Genomic DNA, 19,926 nt, shown 5'->3' with positions numbered 1-19,926 from the left:
CCTCCGCCGTCTCCACAGAGATGGGCTCTAAGTCAGCGGAGAAGAAAGCTGCAGGCGGTGGAAGCGCCCGTGTTCAGGTGACAGTCCTCCGGGGCCTGATGAGGAGCCTGCATCCAGGCCCGGAGCTGACGTGGTGGGTGAGTGGTTCTGGCTTCCTCTTACCATCAGCACCAGCAGAATCAACTGCGGGAGAGAAAATGTTCCCTATTTGAACAATTCCCCAGTTTAAACATTCAAATACTACGCTCTCGTTTGCCGTATCTGTGCAGCACGGTTATCATTATTTAATATTTTTAATGATTATTTAGTAATTTCTTTAGATATTGAATCATGCAGAAGTTATTTTTATTTTGTTACTTATTTTAAAATGAAATTTGTCTCTGGCTTTAGCAGAACAGTAATAAAAATAGGCATGTTAGAGAGTATTCCCAGTGAAAGGAACTTAAAGCAAAACCATACTTTTTATTTTTATTTTTTTGTAAATCAGGAACTTCAACTGTATTTGTAATGATTTTTATTTAAAAGGTTAAACTTTAAATTTTATTTCTTCTCTTCATTGCCACCCCCTCTCTTACCACACCTTATTTTTCCATAGTATTTATCATCTAATATATTATTTATTTGTACCTTAAAATTTTTAATCTGTCCCCACTAGAAGGTAAGCTATAAAAGAACAGGGATTTAACAAATTTTTTTCAATTATAGTTGAAATACAATGTTATATTAGTTTCAGATGTACAACACAGTGATTAGACATTTATATAATATATAAAGTGATCAGTCAGCCTGATAAGTCTAGTGCCTATTTGACACCATACATAATTATTACAATATTATTGACTTCTAGTATATTCCCTATGCTATACTGTACATCGCTGGGACTGTTTTTATTACTGGCAATTTGACATATTAATCCCTTCCCCTTTTTTACCCATTCCTACTGGCCATCATTAATTTGTTCTCTGTATCTATGAGTTTGTTTTTGTTTTGTTTGTTTGATTTATTTTTTGGATTCCACATGTAAGTGAAATGATACAGTATTTGTCTTTCTCTGACTTATTTCACTTAGCATATTATCCTGTAGGTCCATCATGTTGTTATATAAATGGCAAGATCTCATTTATTTTATGGCTGAATAATATTCCATTGTATATATGTAGTACACTTCTTTACCCATTCATCTATTGATGGACACTTAGGTTGCTTCCATATCTTGGCTATTGTAAATAATGCTGCAGTGAACATAAGGGTACATAGGTCTTTTTGAATTAGTGCTTTGAATTTCTTCAAATAAATAACCAGAAGTATTGCTGGGTTATATGCTGATTCTATTTTTAATGTTTTCAGGACCCTCCATGCTGTTTTCCATAGTTGCTGCACCAATTTACAATCCCACCATCAGTACAGGAGGGTTGCCCTTTCTCCATATCCTTGCCAACACTTGTAGTTTATTTATTTATTTATTTATTTATTTATTTATTTTTTAAAATATATTTTATTGATTTTTTACAGAGAGGAAGGGAGAGGGATAGAGAGTTAGAAACATCGATGAGAGAGAAACATCGATCAGCTGCCTCCTGCACACCCCCTATTGGGGACGTGCCCGCAACCAAGGTACATGCCCTTGACCGGAATCGAACCTGGAACCTTTCAGTCCGCAGGCTGATGCTCTATCCACTGAGCCAAACAGGTTTCGGCAGTTTATTGATTTATTGATGATAACCATTCTGACAGCTATGAGATAATATCTCATTATGTTTTTATTTGCATTTCTCTGATGATTAGTAATGTTGAACATCTTTTCATATGTCTATATGCCGTATGTAGTCCTGTCCTCTTTGAAGTAATGTCTAGTCAGGTCTGCTGAAAGTGGAGAGGGCATTTTTGTTCATTTATTTGTGAACTGTGCCTACCCATATTAAATGTTTAATAAATATTTCTTGAATGAATAAACCAATAAATAAATATAATAGCAAGAAGTTCTGCATTGAATTATGGCTCTATAAGTTATTATATTTTTTCAGTTATATATTTTTGATATTTCTCAAAATTAAAAAGTAATTGTTTTATTTGTATACATTCATTTTAGCATAATGTCTATCTAATCCATATCTTAAATATACATAGCTTTTAAAATGGAAATGTTTATGCATGCATATTCAAAGTCATCTAGCTTATTACCAGTAGTGTGCATGAATTCTTTGGGAAATACTGATTTTGTACTAAGAGTATCTTCCTAGTAGTACAAACAGTTACCAGACTTGTCTACCTCTCCTGGGACCTTTTCAACTTTGACTTCTGAATTCTATGAGATTTCTAAAAAAGTACAGGGTGTGGGTCTTGGCTCCAAAAGCAGCATTAAATTTTCAGGAGGAACCACAGCATAATGGAAGGACGCTGCAAAGTGTGGGCTCTGGAGACAGACTGCTTGGATTGAGTCCATACTTCACCATTTGTTTTCTGAGTGACCTTGGGTAAATTGCTTAATCAATCTGTGCCTCAGTTTCTTTATTGTATGACATAATAGCATTATTTACTTTATTTGATTGCTTTGAAGATCAGCGTCCATGTGTGCAAAGAGTTAACCAGTATCTGGCATGTAGTAAGTAAATGGCAAGTAACATTAGCTAATAACAGTATTAATCCTATCTAATAAAAGAGTAATATGCAAATTGACTATCACGCCAAGACACAAGATGGCTGCCTCCATGTGGTCAAAGATGGCTGCCACCACGTGGACACAAGATGGCCGCCACAAGATGGCCTGCAGGGAAGGGCAGTTGTGGGCAGCTAGGGATGACCAGGCCAGCAAGGGAGGGCAGTTGGGGGGGACCCAGGCCTGCAGGGGAGGGCAGTGTTGGGGGACCAGGCCAGCAGGGAAGGGCAGTTGTGGGCAATCAGGCCAGCAGGGAAGGCAGTTAGGGGTGACTGGGCCAGCAGAGGAGGGCATTTGGGGGGAACCAGGCCTGCAGGGGAGGGCGGTTGGGGGGGACCAGGCCTGCAGGGGAGGACAGTGGGGGGGGGGACCAGGCCGGCAGGGGAGGGCAGTTGTGGGCAATAAGGCCAGCAGGGAGGGCAGTTGGGGGGGACCCAGGCCCTCAGGGGAGGGCAGTTGGGGGAGACCAGGCCTGCAGGGGAAAGCAGTTAAGGGTGACCAGGCCAGCAGGGGAGGGCAGTTAGGGGCAGTCGGGCCGGCCAGGAGCAGTTAGGCGTTGATCAGGTTGGCAGGGGAGTGGTTAGGGGGTGATCAGGCTGGCAGGCAGAAGCAGTTAGGGGCAATCAGGCAGAGGCAGGTGAGTGGTTTGGAGCCAGCAGTCCTGGATTGTGAGAGGGATGTCCAACCACCCGTTTAGGCCCAATCTCAGTGGGATCGGGCCTAAATGAGCGGTTGGACATCCCTCGAGGGGTCCCAGATTGGAAAGGGTGCAGGCTGGTCTGAGGGACAAGCCCCCCCCCCCCCCCAGCCCTGGTGCACGAATTTCATGCACCTGGCCTCTAGTATAATTTATAATAACATGATAATGCATAGCACATTTTTCTAGGTGTTTTCAAAACACTCGGATCACTCGGTTATTTTAAGAACTTGCTGTTATGACTGCAGACCAGCTTTCAGCAGACTATGAGGATTTCTGGAAATGTTTATCTCAGAGATAGGCCAATGTTCTGATTTCCCCAAAAAATGAGGCAAAAAAGGGAGGTTTTCAAGTAAACTTGTTTATTCCCTGATTACTCTATTAGAGGTTATTAACATATTACATATTTACAGAAAACATTAAATGTAAGCCATCAAGATCTTCTTGAGTTCACTAAGAAGAAGGATAATAACTTCTGACTGCATTGCATACCCTTTATCAATAGTATCAGTAAGCAAATATTTTAGAACTCTTTCATGAACTCTATACTCCTATGGCCAACCTTCTTATGGATAACTACTTGCATAAGCAGGTGGACACTTTTGCCTTTGTTAACACCATTCCCTGGAAATCCCCACTCTTCCCCAAACTCTTCAACCTTCAAGATTTGTCCATCACCTCCTTCAGGGAGTCTTCAGTGATACCAAGATTAGCATTAGAACTGAGGTTCCCATTGGCCCCTATCATGTCTTTATTACTAAGGATGTTGAATGGTAAATATTTTTTCTTTGCCTTTCTCTCCTACTCGAATGTAAGCATTTTGAGGTCAAGAATACTGTTTATTCATTTATTGATATGTTAATATTTTTTGCTAGCTACTACTGGGTACTATACTAGGAACCAGGGACATAGGCTGTGTATAAGGTAACAAGCACTGTCTTCATGGGGCTTATACTATGAAAGGGAAGTGAAACTACATAATTACTTAAAATAAGTTGAAGGCTATATTAGAGAACTGTAGAAAGCTCTGATAGCATATAAAAGGAGGATGTAACTAAGTGTGGGAGCCCAGGGAAAATATTGCTGGAGAGAATGTGGGGTGGGGCAGGGAAGGTGATTTCAGACAAAGCAAAGGAAATGTACACAAGTCCCTAGGTATGGGAGAACATGGCATGTTACTCAATTTCTGTTTAATGTAGCAAAATACATTATGTGCCATTTCCATGTTTGTGGAAAGAATCTGCATCATTCCTTTTCTAAACTCCTTTTCTCCATATTTTCCTTCTGTTAATTTATTTGGGGGATTAGAGTTTGTCAATAGCTAAGGAGCTGGCAGGCTGTGTGGAATGAGAAAGCAGGAAGAGAAGCCAACAGATTCAGTGTTCTACGGTAGAAAAGAGGTGTAAATGCTAACAGTAACCACTGTTCCATTACAGATTTGTTAAGTAAGATTTACATGGGAATACAAACATTTGCTCTGATGTTGGAACAAGAAACACTTTTTCCTTTCAGGTCCTGTGCAATTGTAGATTACCCAGTGGCAGACAACACATTGGCTTAGGTTACCAGCAAATCGGGGACACCAAAGAAATGAGACAAGTTCTATTTCAATGATCTTTTCCAAATTTTTACAATTAGAAAGTCTACATAGGGGTCCTCAAACTTTTTAAACAGGGGGCCAGTTCACTGTCCCTCAGACCGTTGGAGGGCCAGACTATAGTTTAAAAAAACACTATGAACAAATTCCTATGCGCACTGCGGGCCCGGGACGAGTCGGCTGCTAAGCAGGACAGGCAGTGGCACTCGGCGGGCCGGATAAATGTCCTCGGTGGGCCGCATGTGGCCCGCGGGCCGTAGTTTGAGGACCCCTGGGGGACTCTACAATGTTTGTGTACGTGCAAGTTTTATTTTAATTTTAACTTAGTTCTTTCTTTTCATTGTCTGTGGGAGACACTGTAATTTTTATAATTTTTATAGTGCTTAGGAACTCAAAATGTCTTGTCACATACAGCACAACAGTAGAAAACATGGTCCAGGTAGTGCAATAAACACATACATCCCACAGTGAACAAAAAATAGTTCTTGTCCTGATGGAGCTGAGCTTCTAGTGGGTGAGGAGCCAAAGAACAAGAAAACAAAACACCGCAATCATAGCAAAATTTTACAAGTGTTGTGAAACAATGACCAACTGAAAGGAAGTTAAGGACTGAAGGGGGGGAGAGAGAGAATGACTCACTGTGGGGGTGACATTTACTGAGGAATGGAGTATGGATTATGCCATTCATTTAAGAACTAAGAAAAGAGTTTCAGATGGAAGGATGAGCTCAGAGGAGAGAGCTCAGGAATGAGAAATGTTTCTGAAGGTCGGTACAGCTGGATATGGCGAGCATGGGGAGCAGTAGCATGAGAGGCAGTTGGGAAGGTGGGCAGGGAGCAAATTATGCAGCACCTTGGAGCCCAGTCAGGCATTGAAGAGTTTATGTGGTTCAAGGCATTGTGGGAAATGAATTGGTGGTGGACAAAAGTGGGTGTGGCATCTGGCTAGAAATTATAGTGGTTAGATTAGGGTGGTGGCAATGGATATGGAGAAAATTAGGCTGTTTTGAATGAATACATTTTAGAGGTGGCATTTGAGGACTTGCTAATGGATTAGATGTTAGGACTGAGGGAGAGGCAAATATTAAGGATAACTTTGAAAAAGATAACTCTTCTATTTTGAAGATCTCTCTGTCAAGGTTTAGTTCTCACCTTCTGTAGTGAGGAAAGGCCCCAAGGCTCTGGCTCTGGAAATGTGGGAGGAAACCTGACGGGTTTCTGAGCAGCCAACATTCAGGGGCCTTTCCTCCCTTTCTCCCCATGCCTGGCATTCTTGAGAATTAGGCATTAATGACCAATCAGAGCGTTGGGGGACTCATCACTGCACATAAGTATCTTGGCTGAGAAGGGATCAATGAGGCCTGGAAGAACAGCAGGATTTTGACTCAAAAAATCCCTCAGCCTTGAGAAGTGGCTTGCCAGGAAGAAAAGGCCTTTCTCTACTCTGAGCCTCCTACATATTCCAAACCATATTCTCTTCCACAGCTACTGGTTCCTAGGGCTACTGTCCCCATTCCCCCACCTTCTAATCATGAGACCTTGCAACCATATCTTCTCTCAGCCTCATTGTTTTATCTATGAAGCCAGGTTAAAATTGCCTTTGTCTAATGAATGGAAATTAAAATGAATTGCGTTTGTAAATTCTTTACACATGCCTGGCATGAAGAAGGATCTCTATGAATTTCAGCTGTTCTATTATATTATCCCCTCCCCTAACTGGAACCTTCCTTATTAAAGCCTTTAAAGCCATTCTTTTCCTTCCAGACCCCAAATGTTTGAAACATTTCCCCAATACCTCCCACCTCAAGACCCCCAAATGATCCCTCAGGTCCCTCAGATGGCTGAGTACTTATTTTCCTGTGACAGACATAGCAGGTGCAGAGGACTGAATAGGAGGAAAGGGTGGTGGTCTAAAAGTGCAGCTTACAGATTTCATGGTCTCATATTTATGAGCCAACTTTCTTTAAATACTTACATCCCATATGTACATTTTATTACTCTTTGATTTGTTTCTTATGATTGGTCTGAAGTGTGAAATGGGGAGCCTGGAGCTTGCTATTACTTCCGTATTAGAAAAATATATAAATAAGTTTGAGTTTCGTGGGAGTCCCTCCCCCACCTACCAAGGAGAACCAAACTTCATAAGGAAATCTTTGAGATTTCTTGCATCTGCCCACAGCCTTCTTCTGGGGGACTCTTGCTTAACATGCTCCTGGTTCTAACTCCTGCTACAGCTGAGGAGGTCTTTCCTGAGGAGTCAGACTACCACTCTAAAGCAAATGGTTTGATTCTGAGTGGGGAGATGGAATGAAGGCAGGACCAAACCCAGAGAGGAGGAGTTCCATTTCAAGAAAGCAGCTTTTGTCATTTTAACTCTTTTTAAACCTTTTTTCTTTTACTCTAAGTCCAAATTGCTTCTCTTTTCTCAGCATCTATTTCTCCTTCTAATTTCTCAATCCTTAACAAAATCCCAATCCATCTCTCAAATAAATCTGTACAACTTTAAACTCCTATTGAAATAAAATTTTTAAAATGATAAAATCAGGACCCTCAGGCAAATTCAAAATGTGCATACCAGTGATTGATTGATTTTTATCAGAGGACCTGTAATATGTTAACACTGTCCCAAAGAGCATTTGAGAAGCTAGATATTTATAGGTAGTATACAAAGGAAAGGATAAGAGTGGTTTTACTTACGCAGTTTCACTTGAGCTTCAAGCCTTGCGATACAAATTTTATGCCAGAATTGATCTTCATGACCTTGAATAGACTAAGCTAGTGGTTGGCCTTTTGTAGGTCCTAAAAGCAGCCCTTATATCACCTGAATCAATGGGAATGGCCAAGAGGAAGAGCAGTGCTTTGTATCATGTGGTGTCCTAAATTCCCAAAATTCTCTGAAAAATGACCTGGGTCTGAGTTTATGCAGAGATCTACTAGTATATGGAAATACTATAGAACAAGAGTAGGTTTGTTTCAGATACCTTTCCCTAAGGGAGGAAGAGCCTTCATGTCCCAGACATCAGAATGGGATATCACGCCCAGAAAGAATATTTTATGCCTGTGGCCTCTGTCACCCGTAATTTGTGCTCTGATTTGTGTTGGCCCCTTTTATGTCTCCCATATACGAGGAGGTTGGTGGGTAGAAATTACTGGGAAATACCTGCTCTGTTTTCTACTGAGAGCTGCAGGAAGAATTTCAATCATACTGTTATAAACAAATAAATAAATAAAATGGAATAAATGGAGAGAAGGAAAATCTATTATGGGAAAATGCCAACTAATAATTATAAAAGGAATGATCTATCATTTGGCAAATTGTTATTTAGCAAACATCATCATAATATTTTTAGGCATGAATCATCAACGGATGCTAAAACTAATGAGTAGACATTTGAGGAGGAAAGGCTATCTAGATTTTCAACCTATTTCCCCACAAAGTTTCTATTAATTACTAAGGAAAATAGTAACTTTACAGTGAAGAAATCTGGTTGATAATCTCCTTAATCAACTGATTAAAGTTAGCACCAAAAATAGAAGAAAGAAATCATGTGCCTCTTAACATGATATAGTGAAAAGAACATCACTTCGGCATTTTCACTAAAATGCTTTACTGATTCTAATTCACAAGGAAACAGCAGACACATCCAAGTTGGGGGATACCGTACAAAATAGCCTGTACCCTTCAAAAATGTCAAAGTCATAAGAGGCAAAGTAGGACTGAGAAAATCTTCCAGATTGAAGACGATTAGAGATGATTATTAAATGTTATGGAATCTTGGATTGAATCATAGGGAACCAAAACAGAACAATTTTCCATAAAGGACATTCATGGCATAATTGGCAATATTTGAATAAGGTAGATTGAGTACAGGGAATTATATCAAATAGTTTCCTGATTTTGATAATTGAATTCATGAAAGAAATAGTCATTGCTTTTAGGAAATACACACGAGTATTTAAGGGAAAGAACATAGTGTCTATAACATTTTTCTATAGGTTTTCTCCTTTTCCTCTCCACTGATTCTCTCTCAACCACCCCCTTCTCCCACCCACTCCTAGTGTTGCTGGAGTGATGTTCACAGAAACCTCAAGCCCATAGGATACAAATGGGAAAGAAAAATCCCCTTCTCCCTCCTATAGTCTTCTAGTCTCCTTCTAGCATTCTCTCCATTTCCCCTGCCTCATTGGTTGGCTGGCTGGTCAGACAGCAATGATGTTTGCATAGTTTCACCCCTATTATCAAATCAGTGATAGAAGTGTGGATTTGAAGCTGAGACACAACACGTTCTTGTATCTTAACCCATCAAGAGTTTTCTAGGATGTGCCCTTATGACTTCTACTTCAGTATAAGAGACTGAGCCTGCGAGAGGGAGCTTCATGCTGCTTTTCAGGTAGGCTGGACTCTGACCTCTGCCCACTCAAAATTCTTAGTGTCATTTTTTTCAAGGGGACATTTTTATCATGTGGGAAGTAAGTCATATGCTTTATTCTTGGGGCTAGAAGTTCCTATAAAATCATCAAGTTTTTTACAACACCAATATTGGAATCTGTAGTTGAGAATCAACTATTATGTGCTCCTTCTCCAGGGAAGAACATTTAGAGATTATCTAACTTGCTCCTTTAGACTTTACTGTATGTAAAATACTTCCATTCCATGATGACTGTCTCTCCCTCCCAATAGCATAACCAGATCTCTCTGAATTTGACCTTCAGGGCTGAGATGTTTTGTTTATTAGATTATGTGAGCTCTCTGGGGTCTCTGTTCTACTGTCCCTCCTAAGAGCCTTAACTACTGGAGAGTACCTGTAGGTCATAACCAACCATGGGCAACACATCAACTTAAGTGGAGTCAGGAGGAATGCAGTTGTCTGGGCACCTCCAGTGCATGCTCCCCATGCTCCCATGACTCAGTCTCAGCATGGATGGAGTAAAAGAGAAATATAGCAGAACCGTGGGTTTTATTTCAGACACTTTGCCCTTTCTTTGCCCAAATGAATAAAGCAGGAGCTAGAAGAGGTAGGAAATGAAATGTAATCTCTGTCTCCTCCCTTTGTCTCCTGAGGACCTGCTCCACGGTTTTCTTGTGATAGGAGTGCTCAGTTGAGTTTTTGAGGACTGGGGATTATCTTAGCCTGTACCTGGTCCAGTAATAATTCTCATTGTTGACCAATTTTATGATGTAGTTATTCTCAGAGGGAGTATAGTTCAAATGCTCTACCGCGGCTCACGAGCCACATGCGGTTCACGAGCCGCGGTTTGCCGCTCTGTTGACTAATGAGTTTGCCGACCACTGTCATATACTACCCTTTACCTTTTTGCACACAATATGCCACAATTGCCTAATTCTCACAGCTTCCAACTACACGGTAACATTTAGTCTAGTCCAGTGGTCCGCACAGAGCGGCAAACCGTGGCAGGCAAGCCGCATGTGGCTCGCGAGCCACGGTTTGCCGACCACTGCTCTATAGTGTCTACTTATATAATGTGTGGCGAGCCGGCTGAGCATGGCATACTCAGCCCCAGGGCGCCTTATGTGCCACACCAGCTCAGCCAGGTTTAGTGACCCTGAGAGGGGGCGGTGAAGGATTGAGAAAAGACAGATAAGAGAATGAAAGCTGGGTCTGGGTGGGACGCTGCCTCTCTGATGGAGAGACAGCGCCATGGACTACAAGCCATGTCTTTATTTTATAGCCGGATGCCATGAGGCAAAGTAAGGGCGTGGTCAAGATGTTTACAACGTTCTCGTGGGTTTCAGTCCCACTCAATTACATGCACCTGATCAAGCTTAGTTTACTTGCGGCCTATATCACTTAGGCACGTGGGGCCACGTGTTTGGACCATAGGTTGAAGCTTACAGCTATAGCTGTTGGCTATAAATGTGCTGGGCGGGCTCTGCCCTCCAAGCTGGAACTTGCACGTGGCGGTGAGAGGACTCTGCCCTCTCATTAGTCCGAGGCTTGAACCTGTCCAAACACTGTAGCTGCTCTCCACAATAATGGAGTTATTAAACAGCCAAATTCTGCCTTTCACATCCTCCTGCCTCACAATTCTCAGTGCATTGGCACTGGTGTGATTTTCTACCAGCCCTTACTGAAAGGAAATACCTCACAGATGGTGCAGCATTAGGAATATGTTCTCTGAAATAGTAGAGAGTTCCCTGCAATTAAGCATTTCAGAAGGGAGCCTCAGGTGAAAAGGGCAGTGAGAGCAAGACTATCAGAAGGTCACGGTAAGCAAATGTTGCAAGAACAAGTTAAACATATGGGCACGTTTACCACAGGATCCAGATGATCATACAGAAAATGTTAGATCTTTAGGAAGAAGCCTTTTAGTCAGGCTTTCCCATTCATACTTAAGTAGTCTTTTAAGCCTGAGAACGAGTATTTTTAATTACAGAATTTCTCATAGACTTCAATGCATGCATCATCCCTGGTTTAAGTGGTGAAAGTTAGTAATTTTGTATTTACTTAATAACTTAAAAAATTCCAGGTTTTATATAGAAGACCTGATTGATTCGTGGCCTAATATTAATACTAAAATATAGGGGGTCTCTTAAATAGCTCTGTCTCATTCCAATGAAATGTACTTTCCATTGACTGCATGCTGAGAAATGTAGCAACACTAATGCAGACTCCTTTGGTTACATACGGTGAGAAGCAAACCTTGGCTCATCAATCATTCTTTCCCAGTGGCTTCGAGTAAATGAATGCAGTACTCTGTCTTAGAAATGACTCCGTCCCAGTTTTCCTGAAACATCAATTTTAAAAAAACTCCCTTGTTTGCAGCCAAGAGGACATCTAAATGAAGTTGATCTGGGGAGACAGATGGACATGTCTTAAACCTGGTCTGCCTGGGACAACAGATACATTCAGCCAGAAATACTGAGAGCACAGCAGTGTAAATAGGTAATTATAATACTTAGAAGCTGGGTCAGGTGAGTGCCTAGGGTTAACCTGGGACTTGACAGGGAAGATTGAAGAGCTTTTTTGGGATGGAGGGAAGGGAACACTAAAAATGGTCTCAATATGGGTATGATCTGAGCATCCTACCCTAATGCTTGATTTGTTTTCGCTTTGCCCCTCCCTCCAAATCTCAGGTACCATGGAAAACCTTAGTCACTAATGGTGTGTTAGCTCTGCTGAGGAAGAATTAAAGCTGAATGTAGAGGCTATTCCACAGCATAGTTGAGAAAATGTAGCCTTTTTGGTTTACTCAATAATTCGGAACCTCTTTGAGAAAATTGTGTGTCACATGAAATCTATACTCTTAAGCTAGAGAGAAAATCTTAAGACTAAATTGTTTTCTTTTTTTTCCCAAATTTTTATTAAGGTATTAAGACTAAATTGTTTTCCGCCAGATAGACAGCGCTTTGAATTCTTACACATGTGTACCTAGACCTCTGCCAGGTACAATAGATGCTTAATTAAATCCCAAGGAAAACCTAAAGGAATTATTTCATTAGAGAAGGTGATAGGTGATGGATAACATGTTTCTGGACTAGTTTTCCACCTGTTTCTGAAAATGCTATCTAGTCCTAAATTTATTGATGATCAACTGTGTCCTGTCACTTAAATATCTGCAGTCATATTTCCTAAGACAGCGTCCTCAGAATGTGAGGAAGATGGGGAAGCAAAAAGTACCATGAAGGAAACCCTGTTTGAAATTACCGGATTGCTGGATTTTATAAACTTGGTTCTCTGTCCCCACTATAGTCAAACATGCCTTTAGAAATAAAGTATATGGGAACCACAGAAAGTATTTAGATGCATTTTATTCAACAATCAGGCAGTGAGTATCATGGTGACCTTACAGGATTTCAGAACCTTAGTTCTCAGCAAGGCCCATGTTTTTTAATCAGGACAGGAACCTCGCGCTGCCTGTAAAAAAGATTGGAAAAAAATTAGTTTAACCTCTGCTGACAAAGTGACGATGGGAAAAAAAACACAATGAAAAAAGTTTAGCATTATTTAAAATAAAGGTGTTTTTTTAAATGAATTGATTGAGAGAGAAAAAGAGAGAGAGAGAGAACAACTTTCCATTGATTTATGCATTCATTGGTTGCTTCTTGTATGTGGCCTCATTGGAAATAGAACCAGCAATCTTGGTGTATCAGGATGAGGCTCTGACCAGCTGAGCTACCTGGATTGGTTTGAGATTTATCCCCATTTCTCTTTCTTTCATTCACTCAATCATTAATTCATCAAATATTGATTGAGAACTATTACATACACTAAGAGTATAGCAGAAAGAAAAAAAAAATGTCCGTCCTTGTAGTTCTGGTGGGGAATTACAGTGAACCTCTGAAACTAATCTCTAACCCATCGTTGCTTCTTTTGCTCCTGATGTCATTGTCTTGACCACCATGTTTCCAGGTTGAGAAAGTGGGCTCTGCAGGACTTTCTAACTGATTGATCTTTTCCCTTAGAATGCTGGCATTCATATTTGTGAGATCTCACAAAAGGAAGTCATCTCTCTGTCCCATATGTTACCTGATAGCTCTAAGCATCCTCCCTTCCAGATAAAGACTTTTCTGCTCCCCCAGCCCCACACCACCTTTCCCAAACTAGTTTCCTCTTCCCTGAGCCAAATATTTATAAATATTTTAATTGTTCCTTGTGAGATTGTGTCCAGATCTCTCGTCTATCTATTCATCCTTTCCTTGAATATACTAGCTTATAAAAATTCTATTTCTCTATTACTTGAGGACACTAACTCATATATCTTTACAAATGTATTTATCTGAAACCTGCTGATTCATTTTAAGAGTTTTTGATGCTCTCTTGTTCCATAATTATTAACCACTCATAATATTTGTAGCACATACAAGCACAAGCATCTAAACAGAGCACCCTAGTTCACTTCTTTTCTCTAGCTGTGCTGTCCAGCACACTAGACCCTATCCACATGTGGCTATTTAAATTTAAATCAGTTAAAACTAACTGATATTAAACTTCAGTTTCTTGGTTGTATTAGCCAGTTTTAAGTACTAGGGGCAGGGGCTTCCATATTGGATAGCACAGATGTAGAGCATTTCTGTCATTGCAGAAAGTTGTGCTGGAGAGTGCTGAAAAGAATGTGCCAGTACAAAGTCCTAGAGAAGACATAGAAGAAATAGGAAAAGGACCAACTGAATATATCTTCCAGGAGCATAATGATCAAGGAGATAACAGCCCTGTTTGTCTCCCCATCACAAAACTCAACAACTAGGGGTTAAGCTGTTAAGTATACATTTGTCTGGTGCTTTTAATGGGCAATAGAAAGGCAATATGTACATTTGAAAAGATGTTGCATTTAAAAAAACTACATTTTCTCTGTAGATTTAAAAATACAGGCAGAGAAGTTATATTTTCTGGCAATCAAATGTTCTTCCCATATTTACATATTTTTAAAATAATAGAAACAGTAAGCAGGGCTGGTGAGTTTTAAAATCTAAGGCAGTGGTTCTCAACCTTTCTAATGCCGCGACCCTTTAATACAGTTCCTCATGTTGTGGTGACCCCCAACCATAGAATTATTTTCGTTGCTACTTCATAACTGTAATTTTGCTACTGTTAATGAATTGTAATGTAAATATCTGTGTTTTCCGATGGTCTTAGGCGACCCTGCTAGCGGTTTTCAACCTGTGGGTCGCCTAAGACCATTGGAAAACACAGATATTTACATTACGATTCATTAACAGTAGCAAAATTACAGTTATGAAGTAGCAACGAAAATAATTCTATGGTTGGGGGTCACCACAACATGAGGAACTGTATTAAAGGGTCGCGGCATTAGAAAGGTTGAGAACCACTGATCTAAGGGAAAAGTGTGGGTGTCACTTTTGTGTTTCACTCTAAATATTGGGCCTTTTGGTCTTGGCACTTGGAAATTTCCCAAGTCTCAAGGCTGTTCTATTGCTTTCTCCTCCCCTTGGATAGAAACATGATGTTTGTCCTTAATGTCAACAACATAGGTCATGAGAAAATTAACAAGTGGTTTAAAGTTCCTCTTACAGTTTTTTTTACAATATGTTTTAATGATTTTAGAAAGAGAGGAAGGGAGATGGTGAGAGAGAAACACTGATTGGTTGCCTCCTGTATGCAATCAGGGATTACACCCAACCAGGAATTGCACCCGCAACTTGGGTATGTGCCCTGACCGGGAATTGAACTGATGACCTTTCAGTGCACAGGACGATGCTCAACCAACTGAGACACGCCGGCCAGTGCCTCTTACAAGTCTTTAAAGTGAAAATAAATTCACCACAAAACCAGCACCTAATGTTTTTGGTTTAAAACTTCAGGATGTTGTTTTTGTCTCCCTACAGGAGGGAAGAAAAGGACTATTTCCACAATCCTTCTTAAACACTGAGAATTTTCTGAAATGATTTAAAGCAGACCAAGAAGAGGGTCGTGTTATAGGGAATTTATACAGTGGAATAAGGAAATGTATGTAGTCACTTGAGCCTAAATCAACGTTTTAATAGCAAATCAGTTTCATGATAACTGAGTCTTCCAGGTCACTTGTGGGATATCTGTTGTTTTGATCATTTTACACCTTTATTTAACATGAAATACTTTAAAAAATATATATATATATTATTGATTTTTTACAGAGTGGAAGGGAGAGGGATAGAGAGTTAGATCAGCAGCATCCTGCACACTCCCTGCTGGGTATGTGCCTGCAACCAAGGTACATGCCCTTGACTGGAATCAAACCTGGGACCCTTGAATCCGCAGGCCAAACCGGTTAGGGCTACCTGAAATACTTCTGTTATGCTACCAAAATTCAGAGCCCTGTTGAAATAATATCCCTTTCATGGATCCTTTCTTGACCCTTTTAGTAAGAAGAAATCGGTGTCTTTTCTTCTCTCCTATAGCAGTTTGCTCATAGCTCATGTGATGGCATTTGTCACAAGTTGCAGGAAGCTTCTTTGTGCTCATGACCTATTTTCTCTTATTCACAAGCACAAGAAGAGCAGAGGTGACTAGCACAATGCCTGGCACATGTTAAGTGTTCAGCAGCTGAGTAAGATAGAAAATCTATGGCAAATCTATTTCTCGGAGTGCTTGACACTGGTTCCCATCACTGACCTATAATCACTTCAGAAAATGAGCTTCATTGAGACTGGCTCTCAAGTTCATAAATAAAAACATTACAAAAATATTTTCTGGTCACCTAATATATATATAACCCATATTTGTATATTTAAGGTTTTAGTAAACACAATCATTACTATCATCCAGAATGACATTTTAAATTTAAGGGTATTTTGAGTATATGAGTTTTTTAAAAATCCAGACTATCTACTGTTTTGCTGTAAAAGCATGAGTTTTTATCACATAAGTGATTTTTTAAACTCATGAACCATTCAAACACCTTTCCTCCTCTATTTCATTATCCTTAATACATTTTATGTTGTACCGTATTATTAATTCCTGTCTCTCTTTTATTTTTCCCCCTTCTTATTTCTCTCCTTTATGGCATAAAGAAAAGCTCCAAACATTTCTAAACCCTAGCAGGCATAATTCATTGTTTTTCATTTTCTGCTCTCAAGCATGGTGCTCAGCACTCTGTTAGCACTGAGTGTAAGTGAATCGAGAGACGAAGCAGGTTAGCATTTCTTCTGTATCTCACAAATCCTCAGTCTGGTACTTGACTTCGCAGCATGGCGGAAGAACAAGGATTAGGTCCCAGCTCTGCACTTACTGCTGGTAATCTCAAGCAAGTTATGTAGAGTAAAACTGAATTTCAATTTCTCCATGTGTATAATGGGCTTAGTATTATCCTATATAATAAAAGGCTAATGTGCAAATCAACCAAACCGCGAATGACTGGTTGCTATGACACGAACTGACCACCAGGGGGCAGACACTCAATGCAGGAGCCAGGCTCACAGCTGGTGAGCACAGTGGCTGGTGGCAGGGGTCCCGGACTGTGAGAGGGAGTAGGCCGGGCTGAGGGAACCCCACTCCCCAGTGCACAAATGTCGTGCACAAGGCCTCTACCTCATAGAGTCTGTGTGACTATTAAGTGTCTATAACAATGTGCGACTAAATATTTTCCATCAACACACACACACACACACACACATACACACACACACTCCCCTATATATATAATCATACCAGATATATAATAATAAGAAAAAAAAGATTGAAAATTATTTTTGGAAAACTAGATGTTTTGTTTCTCTCATGGTAAGATGGATGATATTGGTATATTGTTTGGGGCTTCAAGGGATAAGATATATGAAATTTGAAGACAACCAGCTTAAAATAGATTTTAAAAGAAATTTAAGTTTGTACTCACTTGTTTTCCATACATAACTCGCATTCATTAGGATAAGTATGCCCATCAGTCCCACAGATGGGGTTATATATCTTGGTGCATCCATTCACATTACTGTTACATACAGCCTAAAATGGAATTAAGCAGAATCATTTTCCATTCTTTGAGTTTATAGCAAAATCTTCAAAGTGCTATTTATGTCCCCGGAGTTGCTTAGTTTAACGATGAAAGCATGATTGTATAGGGAGAGTGATACTAAGAGAAAGAATTAAAGATTTTGAGTCAGAAAGCCTGGATTAAAGTAATGCCTATGTTATTTACAAATTGTCTGACATTGGTAAATTTCTTGGTGTCTCTGAACCTCAGTCACTTTATCTGCAAAATGGGAATGAAATTATCTATCTCATAATGGTTTTAAGACATTTTAATCAGGTGAGTGAGATACCGTTCAAGTTTATAATTACTGCAGCTGCTAGCTTCTCTCAGGTCAACCACACCTTGAGCATGTTCTTCTTTGCACACTGTAGTCCATTCTCTTAGTCACTTGAAGGCACTAGGTGTCTTCCGCCCTTGGAGTCTTTGCCCAGCCTATTTCCTCTATGTCAGTAAGAACTAGTAATTATTGAATGACTACTAAAGGCCAGAGACTGTCCTAAGTGCTTTTCATTTGTTATTCTATTGAAAAACCCACAACTATTCTATGAACTTTTTATTATACTCTTCTTCTGGTAAAGACAATGAGGCACAAAGATAAACCACCCGTGGCCACACAGGTATTAATTCCTGGATCCAGGATTCAAATCCAGTCAGTGTAGATCCTGAGCTTTAGCTCTTAGCCACTTCACTCTACCACAAGCATGTCAAACTCTCGTTTATTTAAAACGAGGCATGCGGCCCGCCAGTCAAGAGTTTGACATGCTTGCTCTACCACTTCTCACCAGTTACACTTTGCTAACACTCATTTGTCCTTCATGGCTCAAAATAAATCTCTCTTACTTAGGGGCACTTTCCCTGATCACTCTAACTAGGCTAGGTTCCTAATGGTACCAGAACTTCTTTATAACACTTATCAAAAATGTAATAATTTATTTACTATGTACTTTTGGTTTGTCATCTATCTCCCCACTAGGTATAAATATAATGAGAAGAGGGACACTTCTTTCTTTAAATATAGAGACAGATATTTTTAGATGTTTGGTATAGAACACCTTTTCTAGAGGAAGAGCCTACTTTATTATATTCCTCTGTTCATTATTAATTAGAGCTCCACCTTGGAGATCTGGAGCTTTTGGAGTGAGGTTAATAAGGCTTCCACTCCCAATCCTTGTCCTACCAGATAGCCCCAGTATATATAAAAACCCCTTCACAGCAAGCACTATGTGACTACATAGAAACTGCTTGTGTATCAGCGAATTTGTCCTTTAACATGAGCCCCTGTGGGGGGACTACTGTTGGCATCTGCCTGTAGTCGGTTAAGCCTTGCTAAGCATTCATACTCCTCATCTTGACTTCAGGCTAAACTGTAAGGTGACCACTAGAGCCTTCTTTGATTGGAACCAACAGTTCTAACCTGAGAAATAAGAGATTACAAATCGTCTTTACCTTTGTTCCTGGGACATCAGCTTTAGCGTTACCTAGAAAACAAGTCAGACATGGGAAGTTGAGTCCTGAATCGGAGAAACTAGATCTATTCAAAATTCTCTGCTTCCTTTGAAGACAATGACTTCTTTGCTGGTCTCTTTCACTCCCCACTTCTTCTTCTTTCTATTTTCTCTCAAGAACATCTCATTGGTGGCCACTCACTCCCTGCTTGCTGAAAACTTGAAAAATTAAGCAAAAATTTTATTATTACCAAAGTATCTTAATTTGGTATTTGAGAAAAGTTGGCCTATTTCCTTGAAAATAGAAATGATGTGTTTACTGCTTGAAATGTATCAGGCATTGAGCAAATATCTTCTGAATGCTCACTGACATTCCCACAACCAGTTATTTAGACTTTGATCTCGCTATTAGTGATATAGGAAGTATAAGTATCCTTATCTCAGTTTATTGGTGAAGTTCATATAGCTAACTGTGAAACAGCTACAACTAGCAGTAACCAGGTATTCTGATGCAAAACTAACTTTTGCAATTCCATTGAAGTCTCCTTTTGTAAGCAATGTTTAAGAAATGTCCTTATTTTGTATTAAAATTCCTCTTTCTACAATTCTCATCCAGTGAACTAACTTATTTCATCTCATTGGGACGGAAAGCTCTGTTCAAGCCTAGACTCTGTCTAAGTCCAGGAGGTAATGTGCCCAGTAAAGCAACAGGTCAAAAGCTTTTATTCAAGTCAGAAAAATATGCAGATACTTACCAGACAAACTCAACAGGGCCAAGGCACTGAGAAGAAAGATGGCTGTTACCTTCATGGCTGAAGTTTTGTGTCGAGAGCTCAGCTGAAACCTGCAATGAACTTAGCGCTTCTCTTCAGAACCCTTGGACTAGAAGGGTTATATAGGCAGTGGCAACCCGTGCTCCCCCTGCTGCCCTGTGTCACAGGTCTCTTTGGTTATTGATTGACTTCGCAGTGTAGCCTAGCCTCCAGGTTTGGGTAATGTCACCTGCGTACGAAAGCTGAAAGAAATGCCGTGGGCCTGAAATGTGCAAGGCCAAGATTCTGTCAGGAAAAGAGTTCGGGTAGGTAGTTGCCTTTCTCCCTTGCTGC

General features: G+C 40.1%; 1 protein-coding gene across 1 annotated transcript; it reads right to left on the bottom strand.

Annotated features, from left to right (window-relative positions):
- Positions 1-12,733: 12,733 nt before the first annotated feature.
- Positions 12,734-19,630, bottom strand: SPINK1 (serine peptidase inhibitor Kazal type 1; the record flags this gene model as incomplete). The annotated part of the gene is made up of 4 exons (XM_080675577.1): positions 12,734-12,826; positions 17,241-17,347; positions 18,822-18,853; positions 19,576-19,630. The coding sequence occupies 4 exons, from the start codon at positions 19,628-19,630 to the stop codon at positions 12,781-12,783; spliced, it is 240 nt and encodes a 79-aa protein (XP_080531703.1). The 3' UTR covers positions 12,734-12,780.
- Positions 19,631-19,926: the final 296 nt, after the last annotated feature.

The sequence above is a fragment of the Plecotus auritus genome (genome assembly GCF_963455305.1).
Source record: "Plecotus auritus genome assembly, chromosome: 6".
NCBI classification, from domain to species: Eukaryota; Metazoa; Chordata; class Mammalia; order Chiroptera; family Vespertilionidae; genus Plecotus; species Plecotus auritus.
This window is presented reverse-complemented; position numbering and strand designations above follow the sequence as displayed.